This window comes from Salmo trutta, chromosome 29 (assembly GCF_901001165.1).
Source record: "Salmo trutta chromosome 29, fSalTru1.1, whole genome shotgun sequence".
NCBI classification, from domain to species: Eukaryota; Metazoa; Chordata; class Actinopteri; order Salmoniformes; family Salmonidae; genus Salmo; species Salmo trutta.
Genome location: NC_042985.1, coordinates 13,711,853 through 13,734,855, shown reverse-complemented (window position 1 = coordinate 13,734,855; position 23,003 = coordinate 13,711,853). Strand labels below are relative to the sequence as shown.

General features: G+C 46.2%; 2 protein-coding genes and 1 long non-coding RNA gene across 8 annotated transcripts in view; all 3 read left to right on the top strand.

Moving 5' to 3' along the window:
• The first annotated feature begins 221 nt into the window (after positions 1-221).
• Positions 222-9,696, top strand: LOC115166959 (COP9 signalosome complex subunit 2). 4 transcript variants are annotated; one of them, XM_029720941.1, is made up of 13 exons: positions 222-327; positions 874-987; positions 1,076-1,153; positions 1,317-1,442; positions 2,306-2,395; positions 2,825-2,902; positions 3,203-3,377; positions 3,692-3,870; positions 4,102-4,154; positions 4,911-5,008; positions 5,303-5,385; positions 5,669-5,727; positions 8,725-9,696. In XM_029720941.1, exons 1-13 carry the CDS (start codon positions 274-276, stop codon positions 8,867-8,869), a joined length of 1,332 nt encoding a protein of 443 aa, XP_029576801.1. In that variant the 5' UTR covers positions 222-273; the 3' UTR covers positions 8,870-9,696. The 4 variants fall into 4 exon arrangements, with proteins under 4 accessions (XP_029576801.1, XP_029576799.1, XP_029576800.1 ...); XM_029720939.1 differs by having other exon boundaries at positions 2,297-2,395; XM_029720940.1 differs by having other exon boundaries at positions 233-333.
• Positions 1,457-2,273, top strand: LOC115166960 (uncharacterized). Its single transcript, XR_003870399.1, has 3 exons — positions 1,457-1,698; positions 1,761-1,886; positions 1,945-2,273. It is a non-coding gene; the product is annotated as an uncharacterized LOC115166960 (long non-coding RNA).
• Positions 9,697-11,367: 1,671 nt separating the features above from the next.
• secisbp2l (SECIS binding protein 2-like) overlaps positions 11,368-23,003 on the top strand; it is a 38,850-nt gene continuing 27,214 nt past the window's right edge. For 2 of the 3 annotated variants that reach the window (XM_029720935.1, XM_029720934.1), the window contains exons 1-2: positions 11,368-11,625; positions 22,319-22,497. In XM_029720935.1, the coding sequence (XP_029576795.1) occupies positions 11,608-11,625; positions 22,319-22,497 (197 nt within the window). In that variant the 5' untranslated portion in view covers positions 11,368-11,607. The remainder of the gene's footprint in view (positions 11,626-22,318; positions 22,498-23,003) is intronic. The other variant, XM_029720936.1, reaches the window with a different exon arrangement.

The window sequence follows — 23,003 nt, the reverse complement described above, 5'->3', positions numbered from 1 at the left end:
TTATGGCTATTTCTATGATGGAAAGGTAAGATAGTTATCCGTGAGTCAAATTGAATTCATTGAAAAGACTAGAAATGTTACAGATCTATACTTCTTATGTTTGAATTGTAGCTGGACCAATGTTATCTAAATGTGATGTGACAGCGCTAGCCTCTGGTAGAAAAGCGAACTATAATAGCAGAAAGAATAATGCAGTACTATGCTGAAACCGGCGTAGTGTTTGGTGGCGATGTAGAGCTGCGATTTGTTTGTTGTCTCCGAAGACCCGTCAAGATGTCTGACATGGAAGATGATTTCATGTGCGACGACGAAGAAGATTATGATCTGGTAAGCGTAAGTTTACATAATACGTTTCTATTTCCTTGTTTTTTGATGTCTAATCAGAGCTGTTTCCTTAGCTAGTATATTTGCATTAGCTAGGTCAGAGCAGGGGAGTTAGCCAGTTAGGTAGCTAAACTACCTAGATAGCTAGTTCAGCTAACGTTAGCATAAAGGCGAGGATAGCTTGCAAAGTTGCTGCTAGTGCTAGCTAAACTCAGCTGCTTGGCATGGGGGAAACTGAGTTTGCTATAGTATACTGAGTTAGCAATACTAGTCAATGTATTACAGCATGTTATGTTACGTTACCATAGCCAGGCACAAACATACAACCGTTTAGCTAACCAGCTAGCTAGCTAGGTGTAGATAACTATCCTTTAGCCGCGCATGCGCCGTTGTTGGTTAGATAAAACAGCTAGCTAGCTACTTAGACACATTAGTAAACAATTATGGCAAGCCGTTAGCCCAATCATAACATCTCTGTCACGTTATCAATCTTTGATGTATTAACTCATAGCCAGCTAACTTATGTCCTGAGTTTATGTCTCAACCCAGGAATATTCTGAGGACAGTAACTCAGAGCCAAATGTCGACTTGGAGAACCAGTACTACAACTCCAAAGCACTGAAGGAGGATGAACCCAAAGCAGCTCTCAACAGCTTTCAGAAGGTGGGTACTGGCTACTCACTCACTCACTCACTCCACTCACTCACAGATTGATGAATGTAGGATGGTAATGTATACTCTCTATTGGCAGGTATTGGAGCTGGAGGGAGAGAAGGGAGAATGGGGGTTCAAAGCCCTAAAACAGATGATCAAAATCAACTTCAAGCTAGTAAGAAATTAAATGTGCTGTAGTGTCGTCTCAAAATGTCTACTCTCTGTCTCTGAGTCCGTATGATTAGTGCTTGTGAGTTGTTCTTTATGACGTACTGTCATTCCCACTGCAACTTAACTCAATGCCCTGTCTCCTGTCGAACTGTGTGTGTGTCCTGCAGACCAACTTCCCAGAGATGATGTCTCGGTACAAGCAGCTGTTGACGTACATCAGGAGCGCTGTGACCAGAAACTACTCAGAGAAGTCCATCAACTCCATCCTAGACTACATCTCCACCTCCAAACAGGTATAGATGCAATACCTGGAACTAGAACAAAGGGTTTTTGGCCTCAAAGCTCAGATCATTATTTTGGCTCAAATCTCAAGTTATGTGAACTGTTTGTTATTCCATTTTTTTAACCTTTTTATCAATATCAATTTCTTACAACTTTTGTCTTATATGGAGGATTACGTTACTGACTCTGGGTCAGTGCTATTGGTATGAATGAAGTGGTGGCAGTGGTTCCATGTTCTACATGACTGAGGTGTTAATGTGGGCTGAGGTTGATGTTCTTGATGACTGAGGTGTTAATGTAGGATGTGGTTCATGTTCTTGATGACTGAGGTGTTAATGTGGGCTGAGGTGTTAATGTGGGCTGAGGTGTTAATGTGGGCTGAGGTGTTAATGTGGGCTGAGGTGTTAATGTGGGCTGAGGTGTTAATGTGGGCTGAGGTGTTGATGTGGGCTGAGGTGTTGATGTGGGCTGAGGTGTTGATGTAGGCTGAGGTTCATGTTCTAGATGACTGAGGTGTTGATGTAGGCTGAGGTTCATGTTCTAGATGACTGAGGTGTTGATGTAGGCTGAGGTTCATGTTCTAGATGACTGAGGTGTTGATGTAGGCTGAGGTTCATGTTCTAGATGACTGAGGTGTTGATGTAGGCTGAGGTTCATGTTCTAGATGACTGAGGTGTTGATGTAGGCTGAGGTTCATGTTCTAGATGACTGAGGTGTTGATGTAGGCTGAGGTTCATGTTCTAGATGACTGAGGTGTTGATGTAGGCTGAGGTTCATGTTCTAGATGACTGAGGTGTTAATGTGGGCTGAGGTTCATGTTCTAGATGACTGAGGTGTTAATGTGGGCTGTGGTTGGTTGTTTTATGTGTCACAGATGGACCTGCTGCAGGAGTTTTATGAAACGACGCTGGACGCTCTGAAGGATGCCAAGAACGACAGACTCTGGTTCAAAACCAACACAAAGGTAGGGTGTGTCCAAATAATTTCAGCTTTTTCCTAAAGTGTGCACTCGGTCACAACTTCCCACAAAAATCTAAAAGCAGTGGATTGGTTGAGGCAGGGACTAGTAATTTCCTCTCAAATCAGTGAAGTGAACAAGTGAGAATTGGGACATATGCATGTAGTACACAATGTTTCTGTTTATTTCTATGGGTAGGACAATATCTGATCTGGCAGTTTCTCAGACCTCTGTGTTTTGGAGTTTCTACCTCTGCAATGCCCTAGACTGGTAGCGAGATCTGTTTGTGTTAAATTATTTGCCAAACACCCTAACATCCTTATTTAGTGATAGTGATAGCACAAACATAGAAGTTGTTGTCTCTCAACCTGTTTTAACTAAAGTCCTCTGGTTGTCTCAACTTGTTTTAACTAAAGTCCTTTGGTTGTCTCTCAGCTGGGCAAGCTGTACCTGGAGAGGGAAGAATTTGGGAAGTTACAGAAGATCCTCAGACAGCTGCACCAGTCCTGTCAGGTACAGTAAGACAGGTGGTAGTCTGAGACAACGTTTAGTCTGATGGGGTTTACACAGCCATCTGAGTAGCCAAGTTCCCATTATGGCTGCTAGCAGTATTTTTGTTGTTGTATACTGGTATGATCTGTTATGTTGTATATCTATGTGCACTGCAGACAGATGATGTTGGAGATATGGTCTTATGTGTATATCTGATCTATTATGTTGTATATCTATGTGCAATGCAGACAAAGGATATTGGAGATCTATGGTCTTATGTGTGTGTGATCTGTAATGTTGTATATCTATGTCTCTCTCTAGACAGATGACGGGGAGGACGACCTAAAGAAAGGCACCCAGCTCCTGGAGATCTATGCTCTGGAGATCCAGATGTACACAGCCCAGAAGAACAACAAGAAGCTGAAGGCCCTGTATGAACAGTCCCTGCACATCAAGTCTGCTATCCCTCACCCACTCATCATGGGAGTCATCAGGGGTGTGTTACCACTGTAGAGAGATGAAACCCTGAAGGCAGCATAGCTGTCAACATTATCTTTTACATGTGTTGCATTGGTGCCACACACAGTGGTTTACATTGAATAAATACATTGACCATAGAAAAATAATCCTCCTTAGAATAGTAATTCTATGGTTACGACTTGTAAACTGACCTGTAGGAAGACTCTGGGAGATTTGTCACTATCGTGGATAAAATTGTAAAAGATGGTAAAAAGATGTGTGTGTGTGTCAGTCACTGTGTGTGTTTGTGATGTACTAACAGGCCTGTTCCTGTTTTGTCCCCTTCCCCAGAGTGTGGGGGTAAGATGCACCTGAGAGAGGGGGAGTTTGAGAAGGCCCACACAGACTTCTTTGAGGCGTTTAAGAACTACGATGAGTCAGGCAGCCCGAGGAGAACCACCTGTCTGAAGTACCTGGTGCTGGCCAACATGCTCATGAAGTCTGGAATTAACCCTTTCGACTCACAGGAGGTACAACACTCATTCCGTTTAGTTAAGTCCAGTTAAATGAAAGGTTATTTATCCCCGTAGAGCAGTTACTAACATTATCATTCTGGGAAAATACACGTGGTGGATGCATCCTGTACCTTTATATTGTTGGAGGCAACATTGCATTAATCAAATTCAAATCACCTGCAGCAAACACTGCTTGATAAAGTGTTGTATTACAGTGGCTGTTCTTATTGTGTTTTTCTGTGACAGGCCAAACCCTATAAAAACGACCCAGAGATCTTGGCCATGACAAATCTAGTAAGGTAAGAACACGTGTGTGTGTGTGTGCTTCTAGTCATCCATGGTGGTGTTGCTGATATTTTAGGGTAGAAAGCCATGGCATCAGTTATACGATAACGCCACTATTTCCACTTATTTGTGCCGAGTTGTCATTCGACCCAAACTGTTATTGTTTTACATCACATATAAGTGGTTGATAGAGGTGTAACATAGTGAAGATATCCTTTAACCGCGGGTTCAGCTGTGGCGTCTCTTCAACCTAATTTATGGTCAGTCTGGGATCCACGACACAGAGGGTCTGCTCTGATGCAATTGCAGAAGGAAATGGAAGCGCTCCTAGGCTGTGACTCTTGACACCTCTCTCAAAATGTAAAACAAGGCCGACGCCTCCGTGAGCTCGTGTTTGATTCCCAGACGATGACTGGTTGACAGGCGAGTTGGGGGAGTGGTTTCTGCTATCTCTGCTCTGAACAGTGAGAACCTACCGTTCACGGGCTCCACATTCGTTAACACAGCGGATGCTGGATTGAATGGCATCGACCATAAAAAGCCCATTTGAAAGCCATTTGCTCTTTAGCTCTGGTCTCCTCCCTTAACACCATGGGACCACGCAGCCGTCATACCGCTCAGGAAGGAGACTCGTTCTGTCTCCTAGAGATGAACGTACTTGGCTAAGGTGTCTGTAAACCTCCGACTTCAACAGTATGTCATTATTTTATGGATTGTAATGTCATTATTCTAACCCAGTGACTGTTCTACTGTTGTGTGTCTACTCTCAGCTCCTATCAGAATAATGACATCACAGAGTTTGAGAAGATACTGAAGACCAACCATAGTAGTATCATGGATGACCCCTTCATCAGAGAACACATAGAGGGTGAGTGGTGTTTGTGTGTGCCTGTGTGTGTGTGGGGGCTTTCTCACATTTTGTTGATGAATGAGACATGGAAGTATTGCATTGAAGACGAGGTTTCAACAAACTTGAGACAAACTGTACCAGTATCTGCATATTGAGATTGTGTGTCCTGGTGGACGGGGTGAGGGTGTCCTGGTGGACGGGGTGAGGGGTGGACGGGGTGAGGGTGTCCTGGTGGACGGGGTGAGGGTGTCCTGGTGGACGGGGTGAGGTCTGAAGAGACTCTGATCAGTGCTGTGTTGTCTTATATTCCAGAGCTGCTGCGGAACATCAGGACCCAGGTCCTTATCGCGCTCATCAAGCCTTACACCAGAATACACATCCCATTCATCTCTAAGGTAAGTCTGAGGACAGCACTGGCTTCTAGACTAACTAGCCTGGTCCCAGATCTGTTTGTGTGCTTTTTTGCCAATTCCTATGGTCATTGGCATGATGATTTTTACAATAAGAGTTGGTAGGACAGCACAAACAGATCTGAGACCAGGCTAATCATTGACTTCACTGTGTGTATCGATAATGTATCTGATAATGAACTTTGCTGAGTAGATCATGTATTTATTAGGTCACTGATGTTGCTGTTTGGATTGATCATAGTGTAACGTTCTGTCTTCTCTGTCTCAGGAGCTGAACATAGATGTTTGTGACGTGGAGAGTTTGTTGGTGCAGTGCATATTGGACAGGTAAGTTTGTCCTAGACATGCATCTGATGTGTGGCCCAAACTACCATTTAGGAGTGTAGAATACACTGTTAGGAAAAGTTTTTTGTATCAAACAGACATTCACGCCATGGAAGACTTATGTTTTCTCTAGACTCTTCCGTATTTCTATGAGAGGCTGAATACCTCTTATATACTACACCGAGTGCTCTTCCATTGACAGACTGACCAGGTGAATCCAGGTGAAAGCTATGATCCCTTATTTCACTTGTTAAATCCTCTTCAGTCAGTGTAGCAGAAGGGGAGGAGACGGGTTAAAGAAGGATTTTAAAGCCTTGAGACATGGAACGCTGCTGGGTTTTTCACGCTCAACAGTTGTTGTGTATCAGCAATGGTCCAGCAATGGTCCACCACCAAAACGACATCCAGCCAACTTGACACAACTGTGGGAAGGAAACATTGGATTCAACATGGGCCAGCATCCCCTTTCGACACCTTGTAGAGTCCATTCCCTGATGAATTGAGGCTGTTCTGAGGGCGAAGGGTGCAACTCTATATTAGGAAGGTGTTCCTAATGTTTTGTATGCTCTAGGGCTGACCCCATTTAGTCGATTGTTTGGTCAATAGGCTGTTGGTCGACCAAGATTTTTTTTCAGTCGACCAGTGGCAAATATATTTTTAAAAAATGAGGGCACACGAGACGCCTGTCTGATTCACGCCTGTCTGATTCACGCCTGTCTGATTTACGCCTGTCTGATTTACGCCTGTCTGATTCACGCCTGTCTGATTCACGCCTGTCTGAGTGGACTAATCCATTGCAGGCCGCAGGATGGTTCACCAGTATCACCAGTAGTACATTTAACATAAATGACCAACATTTCTTATCTACATTGTTTGGTTACTGTCATTTATTTTAATGTGTTCTCTACATTATTATTCCAGTCTTACCATTGTCATTGTAGGAGTGAACACATTGTTAGCAGACTGCACAACCTATGCTATACTTGTAAGAAACCAATTTATTTCCATTCCATTTACGAGTTGTCTATTCATTATCTTTTGTTTGGAGCGCTCCTGTCAATCTTGAGTAAGGGGACACACAGAAGTAGGTCTAGGGTACCTGGCCTGCGTGCAAATGTAGGCGCTTAAATGTGCCAATTTGGGGATCTGATAGTATTTCTTGTTTTAATTCCCCATCACTGTGGAGCTTCTCAAAGAAATGTTTTCTTCGCCTTAAACAGCAAGTAAACAAAGTCTGTTTTTACATCCATTGAGAATGAAAATAGTTCCTCAACGTAGCCTATTTAAAAACACTTTCCAGCTCTCTTTCGATAACCACTCGGCATGAGAGGGAAAAAATGTACTACCCTGATCTGGTGGAAACGTCATAAAGGCCTACCTGATTACTTCTCATGTGATTTATAGGATTTTTATTTTTATCAGGATTTTTTCTACCTGCGGGCTGCAGTGTTTTTATTTGTTGGCATTATGTAGGCTATTTTTACCTATTGGCAATAAAGTTACTTTTTTCATTAGGTAGAATTCTTATTGACCACATGACATTGATTTTGAGATATGAAGACTTTATTATAAATTAAATGAAACTGTTCTACAAAAATGTGCATATGAAAATCATAACTGGCACGCAGATCAGTAGAAATGGTACAATAACTTGCCACTCCAAATGGAAAAGGTTGATGACCGTTGGTGTAGCCTATTACCGGCTACTTCAGGAGCCTAACGGTAGAAGCTGCAAAGGCCGGCAGAAGCTGCAAAGGCCAGCAGCAGCGGGAAGAGGAGGGTCTGGTTGGGTACAGGTTTTTGTCTTTCTGGTTAGGCTATATTGATCTCTGGCTCCCTCTTTGGTAATTTGTGTCTATTTTTAATTTCGGTGCTTAAAGCATCAGACATGCTCAGTAGCCAACATATAGTTGCTTTTATTCAAACAATAGGGTGTGTCTATATGGAAAAATAAACATACACAAACAATTTTTTTTTTTTTGGACATCCCTAGTATACTCAGTATATAGTGTACCTGGCTGACACAGAGGCATCACAAGACGAAGCAGAGCATGTTTCTTGTGCATGTGTGTTAAGACATGTTTCCTGTACCGTGATCATTTGAATTCCTCATTTCTCAGTTCCTCATAGTTTCCACCCTGCAACTTGAGGAATGCAGGAGGCCAGCATGAGTCTCTGTCTCTCTGTTTGTGGTGTTATTCTTCCCTGAGTGCCCTGCTTAGTTTATTGCAGATCTGTCATTTATTACTGGTTTCATTATTTAGTTTAGAAGTAGTGTAGGCACACACATCCAGTAACTTGCAGGCTACAAAAAGTAACCTGCAAACTGTTGATTTCTCCCGCAGTTTTAGTGTGCAATGCTTTGACCCAAAGGTCCTTGTCAGCCGGATGAAGACCTTTTGATCAAAACTTTGGGCAAATAAAACTTTGGGAGAAATAAAGTCTTATCTATCATGGCTTTATTATTTCCCATGCTACTGTAGCAGACTGCTGTGTATTGTTTACTACCCTCAGCCAGATCAGATCTACAGCCAGTCAACTGGAACAGTGACATTTCACACTGCATTCCCACTGTTGTCACAGAGCTCAACAGAATATGTACTGTATGGAGTGAAATGTGTGGTGGTGGAATGTGTTCATCAGACAGCTTAGTGTAGATGTGATAATTGGTTGAGAGAGAGTACACACATCAGTGGTTCAGGTGCTGGACAGAAACCAAACAGTGAAAGAAGTTCAACAATGACTTCAACTAATGCTATCCACAGTGATTTGTGTAATTTGAACCATAATCGAATGCAAATATTGATGTTGTTGATCACATTTTTATATAAAAAGGCATTGTTTTATACAATATTATTTACCATATTTGGTCAATTTCTAAACGTTTTCCTGACCAAGATGGAAAGAATGTTTAGTCATGGTGCTAGGATGCCAATGTCCATTCTTGTGTTGTATTTATTGAACCATTGTTCTCTGATCACTGTGGTTTCCTCCCTGTAGCACCATCCAAGGCCGTATCGACCAGGTCAACCAGCTGTTGGAGCTAGACTACCAGAAGAGAGGAGGGGCGCGCTACACTGCCTTAGACAAATGGACTAAACAACTCAACTCTCTCAACCAAGCCATCGTCAGCAAACTCACATGATTCTGGCTGACGTGACAATGGACAGCACTGAAAGATAGGAAGGAGAATCTCAATCAGCTGTTCCAATGTGTCAGAATATAAACCAAACCATCCAGTGTGGATGGGCTGAGTGGAGTTACACAGCAGCACAGAGATGTTTTGTGATCTGACACTGTTTCCCAGAGAAGGGGAGATACTGCTTTCTAGAAGACATCAGCACTCTCTAAGGGACAGCTCAGTTTACTTCAAGCCCCTCGTGTTTGTTTTTCACAAGACTTTAGTAGAATGATTTAAGAAATATCACTGTCAACACTTTTTTAAAAGTGCTGTATTTTTTTGGGTGGGCAGTTTGAGTACAATGACACACTGGTTTATTTGTGCCTGTTGACTGGCAGCTGGTGTTGGGAAACCTTTTTCACAACATGTAGCTGCAGCATTGAATGCACGTTGGCTGTTGTGAATAAAAAAAAATAAAAAATCTCCAACTGGGTTTACTGTATATGACATTTCAATGTAGGTCTTCTAGATACTGTCTACTTTTTAGCTCTCATGCTAACTTTGGTTCCATACTATATTATTTGTAAATATCGGTATTATTTGGTAGTTGCAACAGACTCCTGTTCTTAGTGTTAGTCAATTGTTTGTGTGCAGAAACTTATGAATAGATAGCTTTTCAGTGATGGGTGTGAATATATGTAATCCACCACATTGCACACAGAACAGTAGCAAAGTAGAAATCTGTTATAATTATAATCCAAGAGTTGATTCGGTGTTGTAGGCTAGACACAGTTGAAGTCGGAAATTTACATACACTTATGTTGGAGTCAATAAAACTCATTTTTCAACCACTCCACAAATTTCTTATTAACAAACTATAGTTTTGGCAAGTCAGTTAGGACATCTACTTTGTGCATAACACAAGTCATTTTTCTAACAATTGTTTACAGACAGATTATTTCACTTATAATTCACTGTATCACAATTCCAGTGGGTCAGAACTTTAAAGGCAAAGTCAACTTAGTGTATGTAAACAGCTTGGAAAATTCCAGAAAATTATGTCATGGCTTTAGAAGCTTCTGATAGGCTAATTGACATCATTTGAGTCAATTGGAGGTGTACCTGTGGATGTATTTCAAGGCCTGCCTTCAACTCAGTGCCTCTGCTTGACATCATGGGAAAATCAAAAGAAATCAGCCAAGACCTCAGAAAAATAATTGTAGACCTCCACAAGTCTGGTTCATCCTTGGGAGCAATTTTCAAATGCCTGAAAGGACCACGTTCATCTGTTCAAACAATAGTACTCAAGTATAAACACCATGGGACCACGCAGCCGTCATACCGCTCAGGAAGGAGACGTGTTCTGTCTCCTAGAGATTAATGTACTTTGGTGCGAAAAGTATAAATCAATCCCGGAACAACAGCAAAGAACCTTGTGAAGATGCTGGACGAAACGGGTACAAAAGTATCTATATCCATAGTAAAACGAGTCCTATATCGACAGCCTGAATGGCCGCTCAGCAAGGAAGAAGCCACTGCTCCAAAACCGCCATTAAAAAAGCCAGAATACGGTTTGCAACTACATGGGGACAAAGATCATACTTTTTGGAGAAATGTCCTCTGGTCTGATGAAACAAAAATAGAACTGTTTGGCCATAATGACCATTGTTATGTTTGGAGGAAAAAGGGAGAGGCTTGCAAGCCAGAGAACACCATCACAACTGTGAAGCACAGGGGTGGCAGCATCATGTTGTTGGGGGTGATTTGCTGCAGGAGGGACTGGTGCACTTCACAAAATAGATGGCATCATAAGGGAGGAAAATGATGTGGATATATTGAAGCAACATCTCAAGACATCAGTCAGGAAGTTAAAGCTTGGTCGCGAATGGGTCTTCCAAATGGACAATGACCCCAAGCATACTTCTAAAGTTGTGGCAAAATGGCTTAAGGACAACAAAGTCAAGGTATTGGAGTGGCCATCACAAAGCCCTGACCTCATCCTATTGAAAATATGTGGGCAGAACTGAAAAGGTGTGTACGAGCAAGGAGGCCTACAAACCTGACTCAGTTACACCAGCTCTGTAAGGAGGAATGGGCCAAAATTCACCCAACTTATTGTGGGGAGCTTGTGGAAGGCTACCCAAAACGTTTGACCCAAGTTAAACAATTTAAAGTCAATGCTACCAACTACTAATTGAGTGTATGTAAACTTCTGATCCACTGGGAATGTGATGAAAGAAATAAAAGCTGAAATAAATCATTACTATTTTTCTGACATTTCACATTCTTAAAATAAAGTGGCAATCCTAATTGACCTAAAACAGGTAATTTTTACTAGGATTAAGTGTCAGGAATTGTGAAAAACGGAGTTTAAATGTATTTGGCTAAGGTGTATGTAAACTTCTGACTTCAACTGTAGCTGCTCTACTAAAAAAAAAATAGATATACTTTTTGCACAGTAGGCTTATTTATCATGGTCCATCAAATCTTATCAGTGACAGACGCCGAAGGCAAAGACGAACACTGTTTGAGACTGTGGGCTTTCCGTCCCAGATGACCATCTCTTCTGCCATTCCATTTCTACGTTGACACATTCAGAGCTAGCCGAGCTAGCTAGGCAGCAACAGTTCAACTAGGCAGAGGAAAAACAGGGTGTGTTTCACACAAATGGCTCAACATTTACAATGAAGAAAAATAAGTCACCTATATCTTGACGACCACTGCGTGCTCAATGACGGTCTGCCGCGGTCTCAGCGATTGACATGGATTCTTGTGATAAGGTGAAGACGGATTTTCTCTGCGAAGTAATGACGGACCCGATTATGTCTGGTAACAGGGCACAACTAGCTTTAGTTAGCTAATGGGAATATGAAGCTAGCTAGCTAGAACCAAAACGTATCTGCAGGTAATAATGTCCCTTTAATGTTTTAGAAGTGTCAGTGATTTTACCCGATGTTTGATTATTGTCAATGATTTGTCATCTAACTAGATCGCTACGCGTACTAGGCACGCGTGTAAGTAAAGACAAGCTAACTGGCTAACTAGCCTTAGCTAAGCAGCTTTTATACGCTGGTCATTTTGGATGGACAATATCACATCTCATCTGTTCTCCCTGATTTGCTGATCTATGTACTAGATGTTTTAATTGAGGCTAACTATATTGAGTATCTAACTAAACTAGTTACAGCACCGATACTGTCACAATGTGTTGACATTAGTGACAGTTAATGTCAACAAATCGGTTGACATGAACTGACTTAGCTATCTGGGGAACTTTGATGTTTGACACACCGGTAAATAACTAGCTAGATAGTTATTATAATACGGACCAGGGTAAGTTAACTAGCTAGGTAGTGAACAGTTACCGAAACGTCCAGTCTGCAGTGAGTGTGTGGTAGATTGTTGACAACTAACTAGCCAGCTGATTCGCTCTGGAGGAATGTCCGGTTCTTTTGCATTTTAATCACATTTCAGTGAGTGACTCCTGCTGCGCATAGAGTAACTTAACTATGATGCAAGTTAGCTACTCTATTATGTGGTCTGACTTACTGTAAGTGCCCATTTTAAAATGTCATGTTTTTCACTAGGCTTAGTTCCATGACAGTATATGGCACCATAGTTTAGGCCACAGAAAGCTACCGTCTAGCCCAGAAAAAAAAATGTATGAAATGTAAGTCGCTCTGGATAAGAGCGTCTGCTAAATGACTAAAATGTAAATGTATGTAAATGTAGTATACTGCAGGGTATTGTTTTCAGCTGGCTATTTATTGAACTGAGTTGTTGGTTAAGGGCATGACAGTAAGCATTTCACGGTAAGGTCTACACCTGTTGTAATCGGTGCGTGTGACAAATAAAATGTGATTTGATTTGGATGAAGCCCTCCTGTGTCACTATCAGATGCCACATAGGCTGAGTTTTGGTCCACAGTGATGTGATGGTGCATGGGTGATTCAAGGACCCAAGATGGTTTCATGCTTGTGACTTTAATATATTTTTCAAAATGTAGTGTACATGCACACACTCGAGCTCGCTCATCCACCCACAGCTCTCTATTGCTCCCTCTCTTGCCCCCTCCCATTCAACAACAGTAAAAGAACAATACAACTTCTCTCTTTCCAGCTGAGAATGTTAGAAGACAATGAATCAGAGACAAAAGCTTGAATGGACAAAGGGTTTGATGGTTGATGGCCCAGTAGTCTCACCCAGTAGTCTCACCCAGTTTTACCAGGCCAGTGCTGTCCTGGCTTTTTCACCACACATCTGGAGCTGAGCTCCACTTATAGGAGCAATAAGGGTTAAGTGTCTTGCTCTAGGGCACATCGATAGATTTTTCACCTAGTCGGCTCGGGATTCGAACCAGTGAACTTTCAGGGTGACTGGCCTTACCCTCTAACCGCTAGGCTACCTGCTAATGCATCTTCCATAATCGCTGCTTTTCTCTCTCTTCCTCTCTCTAACACGCATACACACACACGCCAACCTGCAGCCCTTTCCACAATCGCTGCTATTCTCTCTCACATCCCAGGCGCTAATCAATCAATCACATACAACTCAACCTACACCTTCACACCAGTGGAATGGAGAATGGCACCCAGAGTTAAAGAACCCAGACCTGGACACATCCAGGGACTCCCTGTCTGAGTCTCCCCCAGCCAGGGCACACACATTGGGAGGTTTGGAGTCTCTTTTCCCTGGTGGACTAGGGCTGGAGCCCTATAGCAACTGACTCTGTTGTAGCTAGTTGTGTAATTGGCTTATCCTGGTTGGGCCACCGTCCTCACTCCTCACCTGATCCTCTCAGGCCTAATCCTGTAACTGTCTCCCCTGTCACCTATAGACATTTTACATTTACATTTGAGTCATTTAGCAGACGCTCTTATCCAGAGCGACTTACAGTAGTGAATGCATACATTTCATACAATTTCATACATATCATACATTTTTTTTCTGTGCTGGCCTACCTCCTGTAACGTCACCTATAGCTAGCCAGGCCTACCTCCTGTAACATCATCTATAGCTAGCCAGGCCTACCTCCTGTAACGTCACCTATAGCTAGCCAGGCCTACCTCCTGTAACGTCACCTATAGCTAACCAGGCCTACTTCCTGTAACGTCACCTATAGCTAGCCAGGCCTACTTCCTGTAACGTCACCTATAGCTAGCCAGGCCTACCTCCTGTAACGTCACCTATAGCCAGGCCTACCTCCTGTAACGTCACCTATAGCTAGCCAGGCCTACCTCCTGTAACGTCACCTATAGCTAACCAGGCCTACCTCCTGTAACGTCACCTATAGCTAACCAGGCCTACTTCCTGTAACGTCACCTATAGCTAACCAGGCCTACTTCCTGTAACGTCACCTATAGCTAACCAGGCCTACCTCCTGTAACGTCACCTATAGCTAACCAGGCCTACCTCCTGTAACGTCACCTATAGCTAACCAGGCCTACCTCCTGTAACGTCACCTATAGCTAGCCAGGCCTACTTCCTGTAACGTCACCTATAGCTAGCCAGGCCTACTTCCTGTAACGTCACCTATAGCTAGCCAGGCCTACTTCCTGTAACGTCACCTATAGCTAGCCAGGCCTACTTCCTGTAACGCCACCTATAGCTAGCCAGGCCTCCTTCCTGTAACATCCCTCGTACAAAGTAACCAACCCCCTCACCCCGCCCCTCACCTAAAGTTTAAATTGACCAACCTCTCCTCTATCAGCATCCTTGTAATCTAAAGTAACACAACCAACCCCTCTGTTTTGTGTAACTAACCTCACCTGATTATCTGAAGTAACCAGCTCTCTTTAGACTAGGCCTAACCATCAAACCTCATATGGAAACAAAGCATGGTTCATTTAAAATGTCAGATTTTCACTAGGCTTAGTTCCATGACAGTATATGGCACAATAGTTTAGGCCACAGAAGGCTGCCGTCTAGTATACTGCAGGGTATTGTTTTCCGCTGGCTACGTCACCCCTAGCGCTCTGTGTTGACCAGTCAGGACCCCTGGATCTATCAGATGTCAGCCCACACTGCCCACGGACACTACAGTAGCACTGGAAAACAATGGTGGTGTGTGTGGTGTGTGTTCACTGCTGTACTGATGCTGGATTCATACATTCCGACCCTGGCTGGGAGAATGGAGTGTCTTTGTGTCGTGAACTCGTGTCAACTCTCCCTCTTCCTCTCCTCCTCTCAGAATGAAAGGGGGGATGAGGTTGAACTGCCCGCCCCAGTGATAGGTCTGGACTCCATCTCAAATGGTACCCTATTGGGCTCTGGTGAAAACTAGTGCACTATGAAGGGAATAGGGTGCCATTTGAGACTCAAGCAGCAAGTCCCGATGTGTTAGCTGGGCAGGAAGGCCTGTGATTCAGTCAACATGATGTCAATGGTCAGTTTTGATAAGAGGTGAACCTAGATAAACAGTCCAATGGTCATGACTTAGTAGTCAGACCCATTTCAGTGTTTCCATATCAGTGTTTAAAGTCCCCTGAAGCAGCATTCATCAGGACTACAAACAAACACAAATTAATTCAATTGATAGCAAAATGTGATTTGGTCGGGGCAACAGAGCAGGGTGGGGGTGGGGGTGGGGGGGGGGGGGGGGTGTTGTAGAGAGGGTCTGTGTTTCTTCAGTTTCACCCAGGCCCACCCATCTATCCAGACAGACTAGTAAAAGCTCATTGAGAGTGCTTTGACTACATTCCTTTAAGACACTGAGCTGCTTGACCTGTTGTAAATATTTCCCAGCTTTGACCCAGGCTGTCACCCTGTTGCTGTCCCATATAGTGGCCTACAGTATCTTTCCACTCCTCCAATCCACTGATGATACCAATACTAGAGCAGTAGGCTGCATCTCATCTGACCTATCCAAACCCTGGAGGACATTGTTTGAAACAATGGATAATTGTCATCCTTTGTATTTTATTTTCAGAGAGGTAGGCCTCTGTTGACTTGACATAGTACTGTGGTTTGTGATGTGTAGGCTAGCTGTACAGGTATGTTTGACACATACTTTGTGACACACATTTTATGATGGATAGTTTATGACCTGTATTATTTTGACATTTCATCACAGCCCTCCTCCCCTCCACACACCCACGCACACCACACACACACACATACATACCACACACACCACACACGCATACCACAAACCACCACCTCCTCTGTCCCTGTTGCATGATGGCAATAGAGGTAGGCCCACAGAATGAAATAGAACAATGGAATGAAAGGATCTTTATGGGTAGGCCGGGTCCTAGTTGACGTTGTCTTTAGAGACCTTATGTAACACATAGTTAGCTACTAGTGTAATCTCTCTGGGAGGAATGAGCAGCTAAATATATCTGGCCCATAAAGTCCTCCTGAAGATGCTGGGTGACTGAGTCATTACTACCCCGGCTCTGCTGGTTGCTCTCTGCTGGTTGCTCTCTGCTGGCTCTGAGGTGAAGTTTCCCCTAGGTACAGATCTAGGATCAGCTTCCCCTCCCCCAATCCTAACCTAAACCTATAATGGGGGAAATGCAAAACTAACTCAAGATCAGCATCTAAGGGGCAACTTCAGGGCCAGACTTGGACCAGGCAGGGCCATAGGAAAGGAATGTCTCGGGACAGAATGCTGATGGTAGGAGTGCTACCTAGCGTTTAATGTTAGTGGTAGCTGGTAAGGAGAGGGGATCATTGGATGAAAGGGGCAAAAGATGTTTACCAATGAAGCATAACAGTTCCAAGGCACTCCCTAAAAATGCTGTATTGTGTTGGCCTAACTTAATAGGAAGGGTTAGGCTAAAACCACAGGTATTGGACTGTATGTTCTAAGGCCTTCAGTCAGTCATGTTCTCTGAGTACAAGGAAACAGTACTCTGCTCTCCACACCACTCTGATCAGTGTCAGACCAAACAGGAAGTGTTTCTATTGCACCAGGTTACATGTTGCTGTCTGTCTGCTACACTCACATGTGCCCTGATCACACTGCTCTAAGGTCAACACTTTGTTAGGCTTTCATCGTCTGTGACCGAATTGGCACCCTGTTCCCTATTTACATTTACGTCATTTAGCAGACGCTCTTATCCAGAGCGACTTACAGTAGTGAATGCATACATTTCATACATTTTTTTCCCGTACTGGTCCCCCGTGGGAATCGAACCCACAACCCTGGCGTTGCAAACACCCTGCTCTACCAACTGAGCTACACGGGACCCTATATAAGTAAGTAGCTTTGTCCACATTTAAACAGCCCATAGCGCAGGAGCCTATCGCCTGGTTCGTTAGGCAGCTTGATGTACTGTAGGTAGCCAGGTAGCCTAGTGGTTAGAGCGTTGGGCCAGTAACCGGCAGGTAGGCTAGTGGTTAGAGCGTTGGGCCAGTAACCGGCAGGTAGCCTAGTGGTTAGAGCGTTGGGCCAGTAACCGGCAGGTAGCCTAGTGGTTAGAGCGTTGGGCCAGTAACCGGCAGGTAGCCTAGTGGTTAGAGCGTTGGGCCAGTAACCGGCAGGTAGCCTAGTGGTTAGAGCGTTGGGCCAGTAACCGGCAGGTAGCCTAGTGGTTAGAGCGTTGGGCCAGTAACCGGCAGGTAGCCTAGTGGTTAGAGCGTTGGGCTAGTAACCGGCAGGTAGCCTAGTGGTTAGAGCGTTGGGCCAGTAACCGGCAGGTAGCCTAGTGGTTAGAGCGTTGGGCCAGTAACCGGCAGGTAGCCTAGTGGTTAGAGCGTTGGGCCAGTAACCGGCAGGTAGCCTAGTGGTTAGAGCGTTGGGCCAGTAACCGGCGGGTAGCCTAGTGGTTAGAGCGTTGGGCCAGTAACCGGCAGGTAGCCTAGTGGTTAGAGCGTTGGGCCAGTAACCGGCAGGTAGCCTAGTGGTTAGAGCGTTGGGCCAGTAACCGGCAGGAAGCCTAGTGGTTAGAGCGTTGGGCCAGTAACCGGCAGGTAGCCTAGTGGTTAGAGCGTTGGGCCAGTAACCGGCAGGTAGCCTAGTGGTTAGAGCGTTGGGCCAGTAACCGGCAGGTAGCCTAGTGGTTAGAGCGTTGGGCCAGTAACCGGCAGGTAGCCTAGTGGTTAGAGCGTTGGGCCAGTAACCGGCAGGTAGCCTAGTGGTTAGAGCGTTGGGCCAGTAACCGGCAGGTAGCCTAGTGGTTAGAGCGTTGGGCCAGTAACCGGCAGGTAGCCTAGTGGTTAGAGCGTTGGGCCAGTAACCGGCAGGTAGCCTAGTGGTTAGAGCGTTGGGCCAGTAACCGGCAGGTAGCCTAGTGGTTAGAGCGTTGGGCCAGTAAAGGGCAGGTAGCCTAGTGGTTAGAGCGTTGGGCCAGTAAAGGGCAGGTAGCCTAGTGGTTAGAGCGTTGGGACAGTAACCGGCAGGTAGCCTAGTGGTTAGAGCGTTGGGACAGTAACCGGCAGGAAGCCTAGTGGTTAGAGCGTTGGGACAGTAACCGGCAGGTAGCCTAGTGGTTAGAGCGTTGGGACAGTAACCGGCAGGTAGCCTAGTGGTTAGAGCGTTGGGCCAGTAAAGGGCAGGTAGCCTAGTGGTTAGAGCGTTGGGACAGTAACCGGCAGGTAGCCTAGTGGTTAGAGCGTTGGGCCAGTAACCGGCAGGTAGCCTAGTGGTTAGAGCGTTGGGACAGTAACCTGCAGGAAGCCTAGTGGTTAGAGCGTTGGGACAGTAACCGGCAGGTAGCCTAGTGGTTAGAGCGTTGGGCCAGTAACCGGCAGGTAGCCTAGTGGTTAGAGCGTTGGGCCAGTAACCGGCAGGTAGCCTAGTGGTTAGAGCGTTGGGCCAGTAACCGGCAGGTAGCCTAGTGGTTAGAGCGTTGGGCCAGTAAAGGGCAGGTAGCCTAGTGGTTAGAGCGTTGGGCCAGTAACCGGCAGGTAGCCTAGTGGTTAGAGCGTTGGGCCAGTAACCGGCAGGTAGCCTAGTGGTTAGAGCGTTGGGGCCAGTAACCGGCAGGTAGCCTAGTGGTTAGAGCGTTGGGCCAGTAACCGGCAGGTAGCCTAGTGGTTAGAGCGTTGGGACAGTAACCGGCAGGTAGCCTAGTGGTTAGAGCGTTGGGACAGTAACCGGCAGGAAGCCTAGTGGTTAGAGCGTTGGGACAGTAACCGGCAGGTAGCCTAGTGGTTAGAGCGTTGGGCCAGTAACCGGCAGGTAGCCTAGTGGTTAGAGCGTTGGGCCAGTAACCGGCAGGTAGCCTAGTGGTTAGAGCGTTGGGCCAGTAACCGGCAGGTAGCCTAGTGGTTAGAGCGTTGGGACAGTAACCGGCAGGTAGCCTAGTGGTTAGAGCGTTGGGCCAGTAACCGGCAGGTAGCCTAGTGGTTAGAGCGTTGGGCCAGTAACCTGCAGGAAGCCTAGTGGTTAGAGCGTTGGGACAGTAACCGGCAGGTAGCCTAGTGGTTAGAGCGTTGGGACAGTAACCGGCAGGTAGCCTAGTGGTTAGAGCGTTGGGACAGTAACCGGCAGGAAGCCTAGTGGTTAGAGCGTTGGGCCAGTAACCGGCAGGAAGCCTAGTGGTTAGAGCGTTGGGCCAGTAACCGGCAGGTAGCCTAGTGGTTAGAGCGTTGGGCCAGTAACCGGCAGGTAGCCTAGTGGTTAGAGCGTTGGGCCAGTAACCGGCAGGTAGCCTAGTGGTTAGAGCGTTGGGCCAGTAACCGGCAGGTAGCCTAGTGGTTAGAGCGTTGGGCCAGTAACCGGCAGGAAGCCTAGTGGTTAGAGCGTTGGGCCAGTAACCGGCAGGTAGCCTAGTGGTTAGAGCGTTGGGCCAGTAACCGGCAGGTAGCCTAGTGGTTAGAGCGTTGGGCCAGTAACCGGCAGGTAGCCTAGTGGTTAGAGCGTTGGGCCAGTAACCGGCAGGTAGCCTAGTGGTTAGAGCGTTGGGCCAGTAACCGGCAGGTAGCCTAGTGGTTAGAGCGTTGGGCCAGTAACCGGCAGGTAGCCTAGTGGTTAGAGCGTTGGGCCAGTAACCGGCAGGTAGCCTAGTGGTTAGAGCGTTGGGCCAGTAACCGGCAGGTAGCCTAGTGGTTAGAGCGTTGGGACAGTAACCGGCAGGTAGCCTAGTGGTTAGAGCGTTGGGCCAGTAACCGGCAGGTAGCCTAGTGGTTAGAGCGTTGGGCCAGTAAAGGGCAGGTAGCCTAGTGGTTAGAGCGTTGGGCCAGTAAAGGGCAGGTAGCCTAGTGGTTAGAGCGTTGGGACAGTAACCGGCAGGTAGCCTAGTGGTTAGAGCGTTGGGACAGTAACCGGCAGGAAGCCTAGTGGTTAGAGCGTTGGGACAGTAACCGGCAGGTAGCCTAGTGGTTAGAGCGTTGGGACAGTAACCGGCAGGTAGCCTAGTGGTTAGAGCGTTGGGCCAGTAAAGGGCAGGTAGCCTAGTGGTTAGAGCGTTGGGACAGTAACCGGCAGGTAGCCTAGTGGTTAGAGCGTTGGGCCAGTAACCGGCAGGTAGCCTAGTGGTTAGAGCGTTGGGCCAGTAACCTGCAGGAAGCCTAGTGGTTAGAGCGTTGGGACAGTAACCGGCAGGTAGCCTAGTGGTTAGAGCGTTGGGCCAGTAACCGGCAGGTAGCCTAGTGGTTAGAGCGTTGGGCCAGTAACCGGCAGGTAGCCTAGTGGTTAGAGCGTTGGGCCAGTAACCGGCAGGTAGCCTAGTGGTTAGAGCGTTGGGCCAGTAAAGGGCAGGTAGCCTAGTGGTTAGAGCGTTGGGCCAGTAACCGGCAGGTAGCCTAGTGGTTAGAGCGTTGGGCCAGTAACCGGCAGGTAGCCTAGTGGTTAGAGCGTTGGGCCAGTAACCGGCAGGTAGCCTAGTGGTTAGAGCGTTGGGCCAGTAACCGGCAGGTAGCCTAGTGGTTAGAGCGTTGGGACAGTAACCGGCAGGTAGCCTAGTGGTTAGAGCGTTGGGACAGTAACCGGCAGGAAGCCTAGTGGTTAGAGCGTTGGGACAGTAACCGGCAGGTAGCCTAGTGGTTAGAGCGTTGGGCCAGTAACCGGCAGGTAGCCTAGTGGTTAGAGCGTTGGGCCAGTAACCGGCAGGTAGCCTAGTGGTTAGAGCGTTGGGCCAGTAACCGGCAGGTAGCCTAGTGGTTAGAGCGTTGGGACAGTAACCGGCAGGTAGCCTAGTGGTTAGAGCGTTGGGCCAGTAACCGGCAGGTAGCCTAGTGGTTAGAGCGTTGGGCCAGTAACCGGCAGGTAGCCTAGTGGTTAGAGCGTTGGGACAGTAACCGGCAGGAAGCCTAGTGGTTAGAGCGTTGGGCCAGTAACCGGCAGGTAGCCTAGTGGTTAGAGCGTTGGGACAGTAACCGGCAGGTAGCCTAGTGGTTAGAGCGTTGGGACAGTAACCGGCAGGAAGCCTAGTGGTTAGAGCGTTGGGACAGTAACCGGCAGGTAGCCTAGTGGTTAGAGCGTTGGGCCAGTAACCGGCAGGTAGCCTAGTGGTTAGAGCGTTGGGCCAGTAACCGGCAGGTAGCCTAGTGGTTAGAGCGTTGGGCCAGTAACCGAAAGGTTGATAGATCTGATCCCCAACCTGACAAGGTAAAAATCTGTCGTTCTGCCCCTGAACAAGGCATGACGGCCGTCATTGTAAGTAAGAACCAATTCCTAACTGTCTTGCCTAGTTAAACAAAGGTTAAATAAAAAAATACCCTGGGCAGGATGCTAGTCTATGTGCCCTGGTCAAAAGTAGTTCACTATTGTAATAAGGTGTATTTTCAGAGACAGCTGTTGACTCCAACTTTCCATTCTCAGACCCAGTGAAAAGTTGTTTCTCTTGTTGCCAGTTGTTTCATTTGTCGTGAAGGAACCAGTTCTGTTGTTTTGGCTGTGTCATGGTGATGTTGCCAGATGAAGTCATGAGTTACGTTAATAATTAGTCTGGCTTCACCCAGCGAGCTACTCCTTAGGTAACATGCCTATTCAGACTTTGTGGTCCAGACATATAGCCTAGGGCCATCAGTCTCTTAATCAGATATCAATGTTTACTACTGACTGACAGCCTACTCTCCAGTCCTGTGCGATTGATCTTAGACCTAAATGTCTATGGATTGTTGATGGATCATTGATGTCACCCATTGGGTTACTAAAACAACTCATTTCCAGGAAGACGTCACACACTGAGTGTGCTGTCGGTACCAACTGGTCTTTGTCCTTGTATGTCGATTTATCCCTGATTGACCACATTCACTGAGTCCTGAACATAACCTAATATGGGTTCACTTTAACTGCTCTTATTTTGGCACAAAAGTGAGCGGTCTATCACTCCTGAGTCTGTCTGGTGTGTTGCGAGGTGATCCTGTCCAGTCAGGTTATGTCCTGTCTTGTCCGGTCTTGTCCTGTCTTGTCCTGTCTTGTCAGGTTATGTTATGTCCTGTCTTGTCAGGTTATGTCTTGTCAGGTTATGTCCTGTCAGGTCTTGTCAGGTCCTCTCCTGTCCAGTCAGGTCCTGTCCTCTCCTGTCCAGTCAGGTCCTGTCTGTGACATCCATGTCTGTTTGCCTCTGTTTCTCCTTGCAGGATGTGAAACTGTCAGCCGAAGTGGAGCCGTTTATCCCACAAAAGAAAGGTCTGGAAGGAGAGCTGGTCACCATGAGCCTGTCTGGAGGAGGAGAAGGAGGAGGGGGGGTAGAGCCCACCCCTATCCCCAGCTACCTCATCACCTGCTACCCTTTTGTCCAGGAGAACCAACCCAACAGGTAGGTACATCACCCTACACACTATATAATGCACCCTACATCTTATAGTCCCTAAGTCATGCAGCCTACACCCTACACACTAAGGGCAGGTTTCCTGGACACAGATTAAGCCTAGTCCTGGATTAAAAACCATATTCAATGGGGAATTTCTGAGCACATGCCTTTTCATTCAAAACTAGGCTTAATCTGTGTCTGGTAAAGTGACCCTAAGAGCCTGAGGTGCGACTGTCACTGATATAATGAATCTGTATTAGGAACTACCCTGCCTCTGTCCCTGAGCCGCTGACAGTTAGCCTAGCATTAGCTCGGAAAGAATCTCTATGGAGTCCAGGAATATTCGTGTTTCTGACACTCCTACAGGAATGTGCCTGTGCCTTGTCTGGGAAAGCTGATGGTGTCTTCCTTCTGATTCACCTAAGGAAACCCCCATAAACAGTGTGAGTGTTACACAGCAAGGCTGTGAATGATCAGTTACCACCCTGGGATGTGATCAGGGCATAAAAATA

Excerpts from the sequence above, each read along its gene's own strand:
- LOC115166959 (XM_029720938.1), top strand. The coding sequence starts at position 274 with ATGTCTGACATGGAAGATGATTTCATGTGCGACGACGAAGAAGATTAT. Across the intron at positions 4,155-4,910 it reads GCCATGACAAATCTAGTAAG|CTCCTATCAGAATAATGACA; the intron begins GTAAGAACACGT and ends GTCTACTCTCAG. Across the intron at positions 5,009-5,302 it reads CATCAGAGAACACATAGAGG|AGCTGCTGCGGAACATCAGG; the intron begins GTGAGTGGTGTT and ends CTTATATTCCAG.